Source organism: Equus asinus, chromosome 6, assembly GCF_041296235.1.
Source record: "Equus asinus isolate D_3611 breed Donkey chromosome 6, EquAss-T2T_v2, whole genome shotgun sequence".
Taxonomy (NCBI): Eukaryota; Metazoa; Chordata; class Mammalia; order Perissodactyla; family Equidae; genus Equus; species Equus asinus.
The window spans coordinates 15,078,899-15,093,512 of record NC_091795.1 but is presented as its reverse complement, the minus strand read 5'-3'; the positions used below and the strand labels follow the sequence as shown (position 1 = coordinate 15,093,512).

The 14,614-nt window shown below is 39.8% G+C and overlaps 1 protein-coding gene across 2 annotated transcripts; it reads right to left on the bottom strand.

Moving 5' to 3' along the window:
• Nucleotides 1-2,336: 2,336 nt before the first annotated feature.
• On the bottom strand, nt 2,337-13,656 carry LYG2 (lysozyme g2). 2 transcript variants are annotated; one of them, XM_014831416.3, is made up of 6 exons: nt 13,518-13,656; nt 12,972-13,039; nt 8,045-8,185; nt 7,081-7,277; nt 6,166-6,304; nt 2,337-5,153 (listed from the first exon to the last, which is right to left on the bottom strand). In XM_014831416.3, exons 2-6 carry the CDS (start codon nt 13,012-13,014, stop codon nt 5,035-5,037), a joined length of 639 nt encoding a protein of 212 aa, XP_014686902.2. In that variant the 5' UTR covers nt 13,015-13,039; nt 13,518-13,656; the 3' UTR covers nt 2,337-5,034. The 2 variants fall into 2 exon arrangements, with proteins under 2 accessions (XP_014686902.2, XP_070367751.1); XM_070511650.1 differs by having other exon boundaries at nt 4,883-5,153; nt 7,081-7,250.
• Between the last annotated feature and the right edge of the window lie 958 nt (nt 13,657-14,614).

The following is a 14,614-nucleotide window of genomic DNA, read 5'->3' as shown; positions in this document are numbered from 1 at the left end:
ACATTTACCAAAACCCATCCAATATGCAACACTAAGAATGACCCCTAATGTAAACTATGGACTTTGGGTAATGATGTGTCAATGTGGGTTGATCAAGGATAACAAATACACCACTGTGTTGTGGGATGTCAACACTGGGGGAGGTTGTGCGTGTGTGGGAACAGAGGAGTACACAGGAACTCTCTGCCCTTTCTGCTCAGTTTCTCTGTGAATCTAAAACTTCTGTAGAAAATGGTTTGTTAATTAAAAAAAAAACCCTAACAGTCATTTTTGTGAAACTTGACAAGCTAATTGTAAACTTCATATAAAAGTGTGAGGAAAAGAACAAGGTGAGAGGACTGGCTTTACCAGAAATCAAGACTTGCAATAAAGCTATACTAACTCGAATGGTTGGGTCTTGGTAGAGGTGGATCAGTAAAGCAATGAGCAGAATAGAGTCCAGATACAGAGGTGGTAGTGCAGGGCAGTGAGGAAAGACAATCTTTTCAACAAATGTTTTTGAGACAATTTTGGATATCCATATGGAAAAACATTTAAATTGGATCTCTAATTCACACCAGACCAAAAATCCAGTGCTTCATAAACCTACGTGTGAAATACAAAACAACAAAGCATTTGCGAGTAATGTAGGAGGATATCTGTGTAATTTGAGGGTGGAAAATATTTCTTAAATGGAATGTGAAAAACATTAAGAATAAGGTAACATTTATATAAGGTACTTAGAGTAGTCAAAATCATGGAGACAGAAAGTAGAATGGTGGTTGCCAGGGGCTCTGGGGAAGCGGGAGGGGGGATTATTGTTTAACAGATCTAGATTTTACAAAATGAAAAGAATTATGAAGATCGATGGTGGTGGTGGTTGCGCAATGTTACGGATGTATTTAATACCACTGAATTGTACACTTACAAATGGTTATGATGGTAAGTTTTATGTTATATATATTTTACCACCATTAAAATATTGAAAAAATCAAGGAAAAAATATTAAGCAGCACAATGAACACATAATTTAACAACGCCCTCTAGTATTCCATGAATGCTCAATAGGGTTTCTTTATTCATGAGACTTGGAGTAAAATATCAATGAAATTTCATAAAAACCAAGTAAAATATCACTTTGGGTCAAAATAAAGAAGAATAAGGGAATAGGTGGATGCATTAGACTAAAATAAAATATTTACTTGTTTGTTGCAAATATCTTCTCCTGTTCTGTGGTTAGTCTTTTTTGACACCACTAACAGTTTATTTTGCTAAACAGTTTTGTTATTACATGTACTCTTCGGTATGTGTATTATTTCACAATAAAAGAAGCTGTTTTAAAAGAGGGGATTTTAAATTCAATACAAATAAATATTGAAATGACAACTAAAAAGAAGTGACTGATAATTCCACTCTCTTCTGTACTCAGCAGGCAAGAAGGCTCACAGGCTGCCTCATAGGCTAAAACCCAATTGGACTGGCAAAGGGGGATATTGCAGTCAGTGACCTTATCTTTAGAGTTTTTTAATTTTCAGAAGTCCCTCTCTCCCAGGAATCTTACATCCACATGACCTGCTGGCTTGCAAAGCCTCTCACTCTGGTGATGCTGTTGCCACTCCACCACCAATGATTGCTGAGTGATTTCTCACATCCTATCTCCTTTAGTCTTCACAACACCCCTGAGATGGGTCTTCCCATTAAGCCCATTTTTCAGATATGTTCTCTTAGCATTATGCGGAGGAAGTAAGGGGAGGAAGCGTCAGATTCCATATCTGTCCCTCTAATAACGTTCTTAGCACTGATGCTTAAAGTCCTGTGAGGTGCTGATGGCTAAGAATGAGAAAGAATGAGAATGTAATTATGAATAAGTCCAGCCAGGGAAATAATTTTTAGATTTTTTTTGCTTTGAAAACTATTCATAAAACAATCTTTCTCCATCTTCCCATGAGAGCTTAGTTTTTAGACAACTAAAAGAAGTGATATTTTACACAGTAGGATGTAAACGTAGAGTAATTCATTATCTCTGAAGAGGGCATAAGCCAAAAAAATAATAATAATAAGGAAAATTAGGGGCCGGCTCCGTGGCCGAGTGGTTAAGTTCGCGCGCTCCGCTGCGGTGGCCCAGGGTTCGGATCCTGGGCGTGGACATGGCACCACTCGTCAGGCCACGTTGAGGCGGCGTCCCACATCCCACAACTAGAAGGACCTGAAACTAAGATATACAACTGTGTACAGGGGGGTTTGGGGAGATAAAGCAGAAAAAAAAAAAAAAAAAGATTGGCAACAGTTGTCAGCCCAGGTGCCAATCCTTAAAAAGAAAATTAAAGACTGAAAGAATATTTAATGGAGCCACATTTGAGTCTAACATCTTTAATATTGTTCTCAGTAAGTCCCTGGGAATCAGCTGGTTCAGTAGAAGCGGACAGTTCTATTATATATAATTAGTAATTCTAATTACTAATTAGTAATTCTAATAGATTATGGAGAAGGTTGGCATGGAAATCATGAGGCATAACGAGGCTTGTGTATTATTTGCAAATTGTTCTTAAATGTTGTTAGGTCACTGAAGAAAGCAAGCAATGTTGGAAGGACAGTCCCAACCTCCAGGTGTATCTGACCCGTGTGAAGCAGATGCTGTCAGTGTCCTTCCCATATCTCTAGACATTTCAGGATTCTTGGTTCATTCCCAACTGCCAGTATCTGCATCTCTGTGCCTACAGCCTCTTCTCCCTGGAACTGCAGGAAAGTGTGCTGCCTACTTGCATGGCAGACCAGAGGAGCAGCAAATTAACACACCCTCCTTGCAACAGGCAGTTCCCTCAATTGATGGCTCTTAGAAGTTGACGTATAAATATCCCAGTTCCTTGTCCCGTGGGTAGAATAATTCTGAGGTATGTGTCTTGCACCATTCCTCAATGTTTTCTTGGAGGATTGAGCTCCAGTGCCCACTGTGGTAGCTGGCTTGATGACACACGTTTTATTGGCTGTCTTCCCTTCCCTATATCACCGAGCCACTTTATATCAGTGTTTTCTGTGCCCGAATCCTTGTCTCTGGGTCGGCTTCTGGAAATAAAACTAAGACACCTTAAATATGGACTCTCCTGTAGAGCATCTCTTGGTATCCCAGTCATGAAGAGAATACGGGGGGAAGAGATCCAGAGCACAAGTCAGTGTACTATTTCTTGTTTTTCAAATTACTTAGAAATTATCTCACCTGGATGTACTTTATTGCTTTAGTAGTGACATTGAAGGGGCTGGCAATTATACAGAGTACATACTTGTGAAGAAAAGGCCAGAAGAAATCATTCTAAGCGAAGTGAACATCTGAAGAACTTCCTGGATTGCCCGCATTCACGGATGATAATCAAAACATTGGACAACTAGTAGGGCATGGTCCTTAAGCAATCACAAAAGATGCTGGACTGTATGCTGCAGGGCTGCTACTCCAGCTGACCAGTGGCTCTGACCAATGAAACACAGGGGTCCCAGTCCTGTCCGGGTCAAATCTTCAGGTTGGGTTGAGAGGTTGTTGAGCAGACAATGGTTTACTCGGCTTTCTCCAAGGGAGCTCAGAGGTAGGCAGGTATGATTTTGATTCCTCTTCAGAAAGGGGAGTGACGGCTAGAAACACTTCCCGAACATTTCCAAAGGGAGCTAAAGCTCCAGCAGGGGCCACGGTGGCAGGGACTTTGAGAGCTTTACACTCCAACATATTATTTATTTATGTCCTTTCCTTAGTATAAAAGTAAAAGCCACAAACTGCCTCAGGTTTACTTCTGGAGAATTTTCTCTTCTCCACTGTAGGTGGTCTAGGCAAGACCAAAGAGCAAAGTAGCCAAGCTGTAGGTATGTACATGACCCCGGATAAGTCCATCAGAGTCTCTCTCCTGGGACTATGAAGGTGAAGCAGAACGATGAAAGGATGGGAGAAAAAGTCTTTGGAGTTCTCTTATGCAGTGAGAGTGCTAATTCATTCATGCAGTGGGGATGCTATAAAGTATGGTCAACTGGTTCCTGCTACCCAGACCCCAGAGTTGGCTGGTTTCTCTTACTGTCCTTAATCTTCTCATTGGTTCTCTGGGCCTTCCGGTAATTTCCTCTTCTTTTTTTTTGTGAGGAAGATTGGCCCTGACCTAACATCTGTGCCAATCTTCCTCTAGTTTATGTGAGATGCCACCACAGTGTGGCTTGATGAGTGGTGCTAGGTCCGCACCTGGGATCTGAACTTGTGACTCGGACCGCTGAAGTGGAGCATGTGAACTTAACCACTATGCTACAGGGCTGGCCCCAGTAATTTCCTTTTATTGCTTAAATTTTCCAGAATTGGTTACTGTTGCTTGCAACCAAAGAACTGTAATTAATTCAGGTCCCATATATTTATCTTCAGCCATGTTTTGTGGGAAGAGGACCCCTTGAAAGAATGTGTGGCAGCAACTACCGAAAATGGAAGAAAAGAAGCCAGTCCCTGCATCTTCAGTAAATAAGAGGAAGAAGACACAGGAGGTTGGTGTGGGCCTGAAGGATGTGGTGTACATCACTTAAGGAATATCAGCGTCACCACAGTCAGCCCTCAGTTACTCATGGAGCTGGAATTCCGTTCCTACCTTCTCCATTGTCCCACTGGCTAATAAGTCAGGCATTTCTCACAAGCAAAGCCCCAGTGACTCAGCCAGATACTGGGAAAAGGACAAAAGGCTAGGTCAGGTTTTCCTCTTGTTAGCAATTCTGGTAAGACAGGGAGTAGGTTGACATTGAAATCATGGGCTAAAATGAGGCCTCGCTGGAAGATGCAGATGTTATTTACCATGATATTCATATTTACTACAAAACAAATATGCATATGTCCGTGCTCATTTCATGGAAACCATATTGTGAACTGGGTGGATTTTCTTTTTTTCTTTTTATGCTTATTTGCATTAAGAAAACTGGGAAATGAATTTTCTGTCATAATGGCAGCTGTTCCTTTGCCAGTGTCGAGCACAACGCATCCATATCAAACTCTCAAAAAGGGGCCATGTGAGCACCTGCCAACCTGGCCCACTCGTAGAGCTTTGCCTAGTAGCCGTGTCTTTTATAGTATTTAGCTCGGGCAATAATGTCATTGACGAAGTCATTGTCTATGTCTGCGGGGGTGGCAATGGCATCAATTCCTGACTTAAAGGCCGAGAGACCACCTGAAATGAAATACAGAGATTCAGAATGAAATATTAACTTACAGCAAAAATAAGATATGAACATTCCCAGCACGTCAGCCCTCCAGGCAAGCCTCCCAAAGCAGGCAGTCCCAGACCCTTCCTCCCCCTCTGAAAGGATCTACTACCCCAAGAATCACTGGGAAAATTTCAGATAGCTTTTCTTCTCCCTCTCCTTTTAAAGACTTGTCTTTTTCTTGCTGCAAAAGTTGTGTTTTCTCCCTGTAGTCTAGCCCTGGCAAAACTAGATCCCTAGTGAATCTCCAATCTGAGAATACTTCTAACGTTCTCTCAGTAACTCACTCCTTTATTCACTGATTCATTCAATAAATGTTTTTAAGCACCAACTATGTGCCAGGATGGGTGACACATTGAGTGCAGGGTACACAACGGTACCCGAGACATAATCATTTCTTCATAGGGGTGTGTCTGTATATGTGTGTTTGTACGTACATGCATTTTACCCTAAAATTTTAATCTTCAATAGTTGTTTACGTGTTTAATATAATTGTGTTCTGCTCTGACATCTAGAGACAAAGACCACTGGTCCTGATCCCTGCCTTCAAGTCTCCACTTGGACTTATCATGGTATCTAAAGCCCTGATGTCACTGAGAATGTTCACAGAGTAAAAATTTTTTCCAAACAATTCAGAAAGTGGCTTAGTTCCTTGCATCAGGAAAAACATCTATCAGAGGAAGACAAATGTATTCTTTTAACTGTTGCATTAACCCTCAAGGTATCACTCAATGGCTCATTAACCAACAAGAGGTGTAATAAGAACCCCAGCAGCTGGCAGAAGAGGAAACTGAAGTCCGGTAGGAAGACCACTCACAGTGACTGAGTGGCTCCAAGAGCACTGAGCAGCCTTTCCACGGCTCCTCTCGGACCACTGCTGACCCAATGAGAACGCTCCCCGGGAGGCCCAGGGCACGTCTGGCCTCCAGGGGTCTCACTCATTGCTCTTTTAAACAAAGCACCATGAATATGGCCTACCTTTGAGGTGTTCAGTCACACTCCACGTGGGGAATTTTTTCTGGATTGCCTTAAATCGGTCTGTTAGAATCCCAACAGCCTGCAAAAGGTGTTCTTTGCTGTCCCAGGTACCAACGGGGTGATGACTTTTTTTATCAAGCTAGAAAATTCAGATAATAATGTCAGCATCTGGAAGAAGCAACACATTTTTCTGCTGTTCCTAATTTCCCCTCATTGTATTCAAGTTCGTAGACATTGGCCTTGGCGCCCTTCCTTTACCCCCACAGAGTTAATTCTATAATCCTTTCTTTCACAGAAAAGCGAGTCAGACAAAGTAAGATTTGGGAGAAGCAGACGTGGCAGAGTTTTAGCTAAGCACACAAATATAAATAAATGAAAAAGTTATTTCAAAACAAATAATTAGCACCCAAAGTGTAGACATTTGCAGTCAAAAATAAAAATTTGTTTCAAACTGGGAAGGCTAGAAGTCTGGGTTTCTACAGACAATTTAAAATAAAGCGTGGAAGCAAAAATCCAGATAATTTGGATCCCTTTTCTCCAATTTGCCTACAGATTGAGTTCATTCCAGTAGGGCTTAATTATAGTGGTTTGATCTACATGGATGAAATTTTCTACTTCATAAACTCGTAGGAGACACCTGTAATAGTGCCCTTTATAAGATTTTCTCAATTTAACTACATTGCATATTATTAACTGCAAATTGTACTTATGAAACTCATAAAATGTTTTTTCTGAAGATATTCAATAACTGATAAATCTTGAATGAAATGCCAAAGATGTGATGGAGAAATCCCAGGACAAATTACGCTGAAGTAACAGAGTGTTTTGAAACCCGGAAGTACTGCAAATAGATTTCCAATTTGGATCTGTAAGGAAGGATGAAGTGGGGCTGATTCGAGGTTTCTGTCTGAGTACCTGCATTAAGCCAAATTTAAGTCCCTTGTGGTCCCAGCCGTCTTTCAGGACGACTCCTCCATGGCTTTCTCTGGAGATGATGGCTGCAATGAGAGCAGGGTCCACGCAGTGCCTCAGCCCGACTTCTTTGATCAGAACCCGGTAAGGCTTTAAGGCCCTCAAATCCATCTCTGCAAACATTTCGGAACCGGGAATCCCTAAGTCAATAGAAAATAAACTACTGCAGCAGAGAACGCTTTTTCAAAGTTTAACCAGTTAGCCACACCCTGACCACAGCCCATAAGCTGGGACAACCATTCCAGGACAATTTTTGATCTCTGATTGCATAAACCTGGAAAGGTTCATAACCCCAGACAGATACCATTTCTGCTCTCTCATTCTTCTGTTTTCTGCCACTTTGGGGCATCGGGAAGACTCTTGGACTAGAAGTCAGCCAACCTAAGTTTGAGTCTTGTTCTGCCACTACCTAGCCCTGGGCCCTTGGGAAGTCTCTCTTCCTTGCTGAGCCTCATTTTCTGATCTGTAAACTGGGGAGGTAGGATTAGATTGACCTTGCAGCATCCAGCTCTGATACTCTAACACTGGGATAACATGAAGAAGACTTTGGAACAGGATTACAAAAGAGAGGACGTACAAAGGACAAGAGCCTTGCTTAAAATTCTGATGCTATAACATGAAGTAGACACAACAACAAAGAAAAAACAAAGCCAAAACTTAATATTTTCTTTAAGCAATAATTTCAATATGTAGTAATAAACAGATCTGGACAAGGTTTGCAAAGAATAGGGGAAGATGAAAAGAAGCAGTTTGTTAGGTTATTCAGGATTCTGTTTTGCTCTAATTTTTTATTTTGGTATTACTGCTGTAATAATGATTATATCTTTTCAAAATTAAACTACTTTCTAAGAAAGAATCTGAAAATGATGAAAGGCAAAAACCAAATGTTTGCTTGCTTTTCACTTACCACAGTTAAGCAACTTGGTTACATCACAGGAGGCACCAGATGTCTCCATGATCATGATGTCGCCATAGCAGCCATGGTACAGGCGGGGATGCAGGTGAGGGTTCATCGACTGAGTGAAAGGGTACGAGCCCCTGGAAGTGCCTGGGGGACAGAGTGATAATTGATATGGCGCCTGTGAGAAAATACTGCTTGAGTTGCTGTAAGGAACATAGACTACTCCTTCTCCATTCCCTCCCCAGACCCCTAGAATGGCTCATCACACAGGTCAGAAGATTCCCCCTTCCCACTCTACTTCAACCTTAAAAAAATGTTAATCCAGCACTTAATTCTAAACATTGTGCAAAGTATTATGAAAATCAGTTCTTATAAGTCCCAAAAACATTTGCTATAATCTTGATTAGAATTAAAATTGCCGCTAGAGTTTTAGGCAGGAACTTTGAGAGAAATGTTAAGACCCTTCTGACACAAATACTTGTAGGGGTGTAAACATCTAGGTTAACAATTGCCTTTGTTTAGGAAGGTAAGAAAGAAGGGTACTATTACAATTTAAGATAAGAAAGCTTACCATTAACTTAAGATATTAGTTTTATGTCACCTTGCTGTGAAGCTGAGTTTCTAAGTCTAATTAATAAAATTGGAAATGAAATTTAACTTACCATTAAAATTTAAGCTAAATCTATTCTTATTTTTTATTTTGTCATTATGAAGTGAGTTTCTGTCCAAGTCTATTTACTAAAGGAGATAAGGAGCTTTTCTGTAAGTTGAAAAATTTGTTCTAATTAGTTCCTAGAATTGTTGACTTGTACCTTAAGACTACAAATATTTCTTGCAAGAAATTATATTTGTTAAAATGCTTGCTGTAAAAAAAATACATTGTTTCAGTTAGTGTTGTAAACAGCATTTTTTAAAAATAGAGGTGGATTTTACTCATCCACCATAGGTCTAGTTCTGACTAATTTGACAGTGTAAAGAAACTCTTTCAGAATTAGGCACACAACCAAAAAAAAATATTGATTTTAAAAGGAAAATAAAACAACTCTAAATGTTAACTTTTTAAAACTATATAATTTTTGAAAAGTGAAACTCATCAAAACAAACAAAAATACAGGCACATTCTGCTCTCTCTCATCTTCTAACAGGCAAAAAAGGAATTTTAAACAGACCAAGAAGTCAGATAGTGAAACTATCAAGTAAACTGGGGATACTAAGAAAGCTTATCTAGATAATAAAAGCAGCAGAAACCAGCAAAGCCATTAAGCTTCTATAAGCAGTGTGAATTCCCATGTGATGCAGAGAGCAGGAACCATCATATGGGCATGCCCCATGGCCTCAGTGTAGTATCTTGTGCCTACAATGTGTGTGGGAAATATATGTGAACGAATGAATGGATGTCTATGATACAGATCACATGTAAAATTGAGGTGTGGGTGTTCAGAGTCACAGTGCAGACTGAAAACAGGTATCCAGAATCTGACCATTTCTCACCACTTCTGCTATCACCATGGTCCAAACCGCCATCATTTCTCATCTGGACTATTATAACAGCCTCCTGACTGACATCCCAGCTCCACCTTTACAGTTTATTCTCCACCCAGCAGCCAGAGTGATCCTGTGGCCACATGCAAGGGGTAATATCAGTCTTCTCTCTTAACCTTCCAGTGGCTTCCATCATTCAGAGGGATGGCCAAGTCTATATTGTGGCCTCTGAGCCCTACCTGATCTGGCTGGCCCTCTGCTCACTTCCTGACTTCTCCTTCCCTTTTCTAACTCTTCTGCAGCCACATTCTTCTCCTTGCTCATCCTGCAACATGCCAGGCAGGTTCCTGCCTCAAGGCCTTTGTATTTGTAATTCCTTTTGCCTAGAATTCTATTCCTCCAGACATCTATTTGCTGCCTCACTGCCTTCAGGTCTTTGTTCAAATACCAGCTTATCAGCAAAAGATATAGATAGACAGTTCATAGACAAAAGAAGAAAATGATCATTAAACATATAAACAATCATTCTCAAAAGAAGAGAATTCCATATTAAAGCTTCACTGAGACACTATTTTTTACCTATTTAATTCACAAGAATCCAAAAGTTTGACCACGTACTCCATGAGTGAGGTTGTGAGGGGGTAGGCTGTCTCATACATTGCTGTGGAGGAGGATTTCGCAATAGACGGTTGTATCAGCACTGCTTATAACAGCAAAGGACTGGAAACAGTGCAAAAGTCATTGATATAGGGACTGATTGAATAAGCTGAGCTAACTCCACACAATGGGGTGCTATGAAGCTATGAAAGGGAAAGAGGAAGAACTCTATATACTCCTATAAGATTATCTCCAGTAATAGAACAGTATTTATAGAATGGTACTCATTGTTTAAGAAAAGGGAGAAAATATGATTTTGTCTGTTTGTGTAATTTGCTTATATTTTTGAAAGAAACAATACAGGGAGGAACCAAAAACTAAAAAAAATTGTTAGTTATGGGAGAAGGTAAGAAGAAGGTAAAGCAGATAGGGATAGAGGCTAGACTTCTCTAAATGTACCTTTTTTATAGTCTTTATTTTGGAGTCATGTAAGTGTTTCCATCATTTAAAAAATTAAATCAAATAGAAAAAGACGACATCCTAAAAAAATGAAAAATAAACATAACTCTAAATCAAATTGAAAACAATGCGTAGAGGAGAATTATTTCAAGTGACTTTAAAACATGTCAATGTAAGTATATATCACTTGTGGCACACATCCTATGAACATAAAGAATCATAAGAAAATCTTAAATTATATTACCAGTCTCAGCGTTGGTAACGCTGTCATAGTTATTTTGAAACTATTATGTATAAATAAGTAATCATGTTATTGTCATTAGGAACCAGGATATATAGTGTAAGACAGCACTGGTACAAATATAAGACCAACGTAAAACCCTTGTATTCTTAAATATGAAAATGAAATATTCATGTGCATGCATAATTATTTTCTCTTTTAAAAAATACGTATTTATGTATTTTCTAGTTCTCTCCACCAAAAAGACCTGGAATGACAACCCCATAGCAATGAAGCACCCCTAGCACCCCAAGTGTGATCTCTAGATACCATTTCCTGCTAAGAGGAATCAATGTTCCTCTGGAAAATGACTCATTCCTGGTCTGAGGCAGGAAATGTTCAAGATGAGCCAGGAACATCTTCTTGTGTCAGAGCTGGTTCTTATGTTACAGACACGTACAAAAAGTTCACAGGTGAAATGTCTTGATGTTTTGGATTGTTTTAAAATATTCCAACCACCTCCCCCCTACCCCCCTATGCAGAGATGAGGGCTAGATAAAATAAGAATGGCAAAATATTGAAAATATAGAAGCTGGATAATGTGTATGTGGGAGTTTATCGTTCTATTTTCTCCCCATTTTGTATGTTTAAAACTTTCTATAACAAACTTTTTAAAAAGTTATCTTATTAGAGAGTATTTCTTGTCTATGTATATTAAAAAGGTAACACATTCATGCCTCATTCCTTGTTTCCCATTACCTTACACTAATTTATTTCTATCCCTTATCATCTTCTGACCTTTATTTTTCCCTTTATTTCTTCCTCTCTTTCTTTCCGCCTGCTCTTCTCACTAGAACATTTCTTTCTATGCTGTATCCTCCTCAGCATTTTGAACAATGCTTGGCACAAAGTAGACATTTAACAAATATTTGAGAAATGGGTAAATAGATGAGTGAACGAGAAGAAAAAGAATTATCTAAATTATCTGGATCAAGTGTCCATATATCAACAGGGTCAATATCCTTTTACTGGGGAGGCAACCTTTGCTAGACTCAACATGTGGCCCACAGACCACAGGCGTAAAAGTGCTCTGGGATGCCTAGTAAAAATGCATATCTCTTGGCTCCTCACACTACGTCTATTGAACCAGAATCTTTAGCTATAAGGCCAAAGAATCTGCACTTTAACCAGCATTCCCAGCAGACTCTTATGCATACCGAAGTCTGGGAACCACTGCTTTAAGGGGCTTGAAATATGACCACAGACCTTACACTACTTGTGTTGGCATCATAAACATACAAGCCTTTCTTAATTATAGTCACCTCTCAGTTAAACACAGCTACTATGGTAGATCATAATTAGTCTGCTGGCTCTATAACTCTGCTCCCACCTGGCAATTAAAGACGGAGTAAAAATTAAACTATGCTCCCTTGCCTTTGACCATAGATAACAGGAAATTATCGCTTTTCAGCAGCCTTATTTTTCCAAATTTAGAATTAAACATTTTAGAAACACTTTCATCTCAATCTTCACACTATTGATAAGAACAACTTGAACATTGTTTACAGTGGCTTTTCATTTTTTAGGCAGCAGTTTGAATCTCTTCTTATTCAAGATCCCTTATCATCTCACCTGCCTACCTTTCCAGCCTTGCCCTCAGAAATCTCTTCTGTTCTGGTCACACTGACCTGCTAACTGTATCCCAAACACTTTTCATGCATTTCTGCCTCTGTACCTTTCCTAAAGTCTTTCTTATCATCCAGCAGATTCTTCTCTTATTAAAACACGAAGCATTCTTCAACCATCACGTCCCCCAAAAAGCTTTGTTGGTTTCAACATGCCAACTAGATGTGAACTCTCCAACCTAAACTCCTTTCGTACTAGTGTTTTTCTAGCTACACTTGTTTAACTCTTATTTACTGTCCAGCATTGATAATTTTATCTTTACATGTCTTGCCTTCCAAGGCACTCTTCCATAAGTTCCCTCTGGTGGCGCCTTTACCTGCTTGGTAAACAGAATACACTCTGAAGACAGAAATCAGCAGTTGATTGATGGCTAGGCTGATTAGAAAGAGAGCCCATTACATGTAATCATTACTCTTTCTGATTCATGACTGTGCTGAATGTCTTTGTGGGCACCCTGTGAACAATGCTAAATGTCAATCAATGACTTACCAATAACGGCAATAAGTCCCAAAAACAGGATAGAGGAAAGCATGGTGTTGAATCTTATCCTACGGCACCTGTTATGATTTGAAAGAGAAACTGGTTAATTTTAAAACTTGAAAGTTCCCTAAAGAAAACTTGCTTTGATTTAAAAGAAATTTAGAGTCATTTCCAATTCAATAGCCTTTTTCCAGTTCCAAAATACTATTCTCATAAGCTCAGTATTATGGTTCATTGGATCACTCTCTTTCCTAAGCATAAACTCCCACTCATTTTAATCCAATTTCATGCTGACATGAGCCTGTGAACATCTTACATATGTTATCTGTACACATCCTCCCATCCCATCTCCAGGCTTGGCCATATATAATATTTTTCCTATTCTTGTACTACAGCCTCCTTAGAAAATCCAAAGAAACTGCTAAGAGGAGCGTTAGAGATCGTGACTCAGAAGAGGTTTGCTGTGCCTCATATCTTCCTCCATAAACTCTATTCTTGGTTTCAATCGAAAGGCAACTTTTCTGTTTGACAAGATACAAGAAGGCTAGCACTAACCTGGTTTGTGACTTTGCAGAGAAAATCTCTTTTCTCTATTTGAGAAGATATTCTGTAATCAGCAGCAACCTGCACGTCAGGATTTTGGGAAGTGGTGGCCTTTGTCCTATAACACAGGTTTAACAATTTGGGAATCCATTAGTCGGTAGATCTCTGAGCGCCTGGCTTCAATCCGAGCAAACTTCAGCGCGGCTCTGCTGCTCTGGAGGAGGTTCTCTGCCAGCATGTGGACTCACCTGCCTCTTCTCACCTTTATTCTGTACCACCGATCACCGGGAGTGCTTTATATATGATTTAAAACCCTCTCTTTAAACCACTGACCTCATTAGGCCTGATTATAATAGTACTTTGGACTCAGGAGGCCCTTTTAATAAAAGGATTTCAAAGCATTTATTAACCACTATTAATTAATTAACCTAATGAACCCCCAGGTTGCACTGGAAGCATATATTTGGTAGATTGTTTCTGGGTATCTAAAGTTGTGCCAGGCAAACAGCTTCTCAATTTGAGAACAAGAAACAGATAATTAGCCTAAAAAAGATAAATAAACAGGAAATACTAGTAGCTCCCATTCCTGGATTGGTTGTTTGCCTAAAATGCTGAGCCTTCTGCTCTTTGTTCTTCGTTCCATTGTCACATGATCCCCGTCCCAACATGCCTCATGGCTCCTTGCTCTAATTCTACCTCTGATAAATAGATCCAAGAGTGGCTACCCGCTCTGAAGGATCAACACAAGGCCAGGGAGTAGCAACATGGGTGCTGATTTCTCAAACTCTCTGAGGAAATGGGAAAAAAGGATTTGGTCAGGATGAAAAGTTCTTCAGGGATTATCTTTCTTCACACTTATGTCCAAAAGAAGTGATGAAGCACATTGTACAGCCTCAGGAACAGGAAATGGAAGGAATGTTCTTGAAACAGGCAAAGCACATTTCCCAAAGGAGAGGAAGGAGTCTGACATGGGTCCTTGCACAAGTGTAAGATGTTGCTGAGACTCACACAATCCTTCCACACAACCACCAAGTGGAGAGAGGTGTGAGGGGGACTGAGCAGGAGACAGAGAAGACAAAGGCTCTGAGTCAAACAACTTTCCAGGCTCC

Excerpts from the sequence above, each read along its gene's own strand:
- LYG2 (XM_014831416.3), bottom strand. The coding sequence starts at position 13,014 with ATGCTTTCCTCTATCCTGTTTTTGGGACTTATTGCCGTTATTG. Across the intron at positions 6,305-7,080 it reads TTAAATTTGGCTTAATGCAG|CTTGATAAAAAAAGTCATCA; the intron begins GTACTCAGACAG and ends TGAATTTTCTAG. Across the intron at positions 5,154-6,165 it reads TGTGACTGAACACCTCAAAG|GTGGTCTCTCGGCCTTTAAG; the intron begins GTAGGCCATATT and ends ATTTCATTTCAG.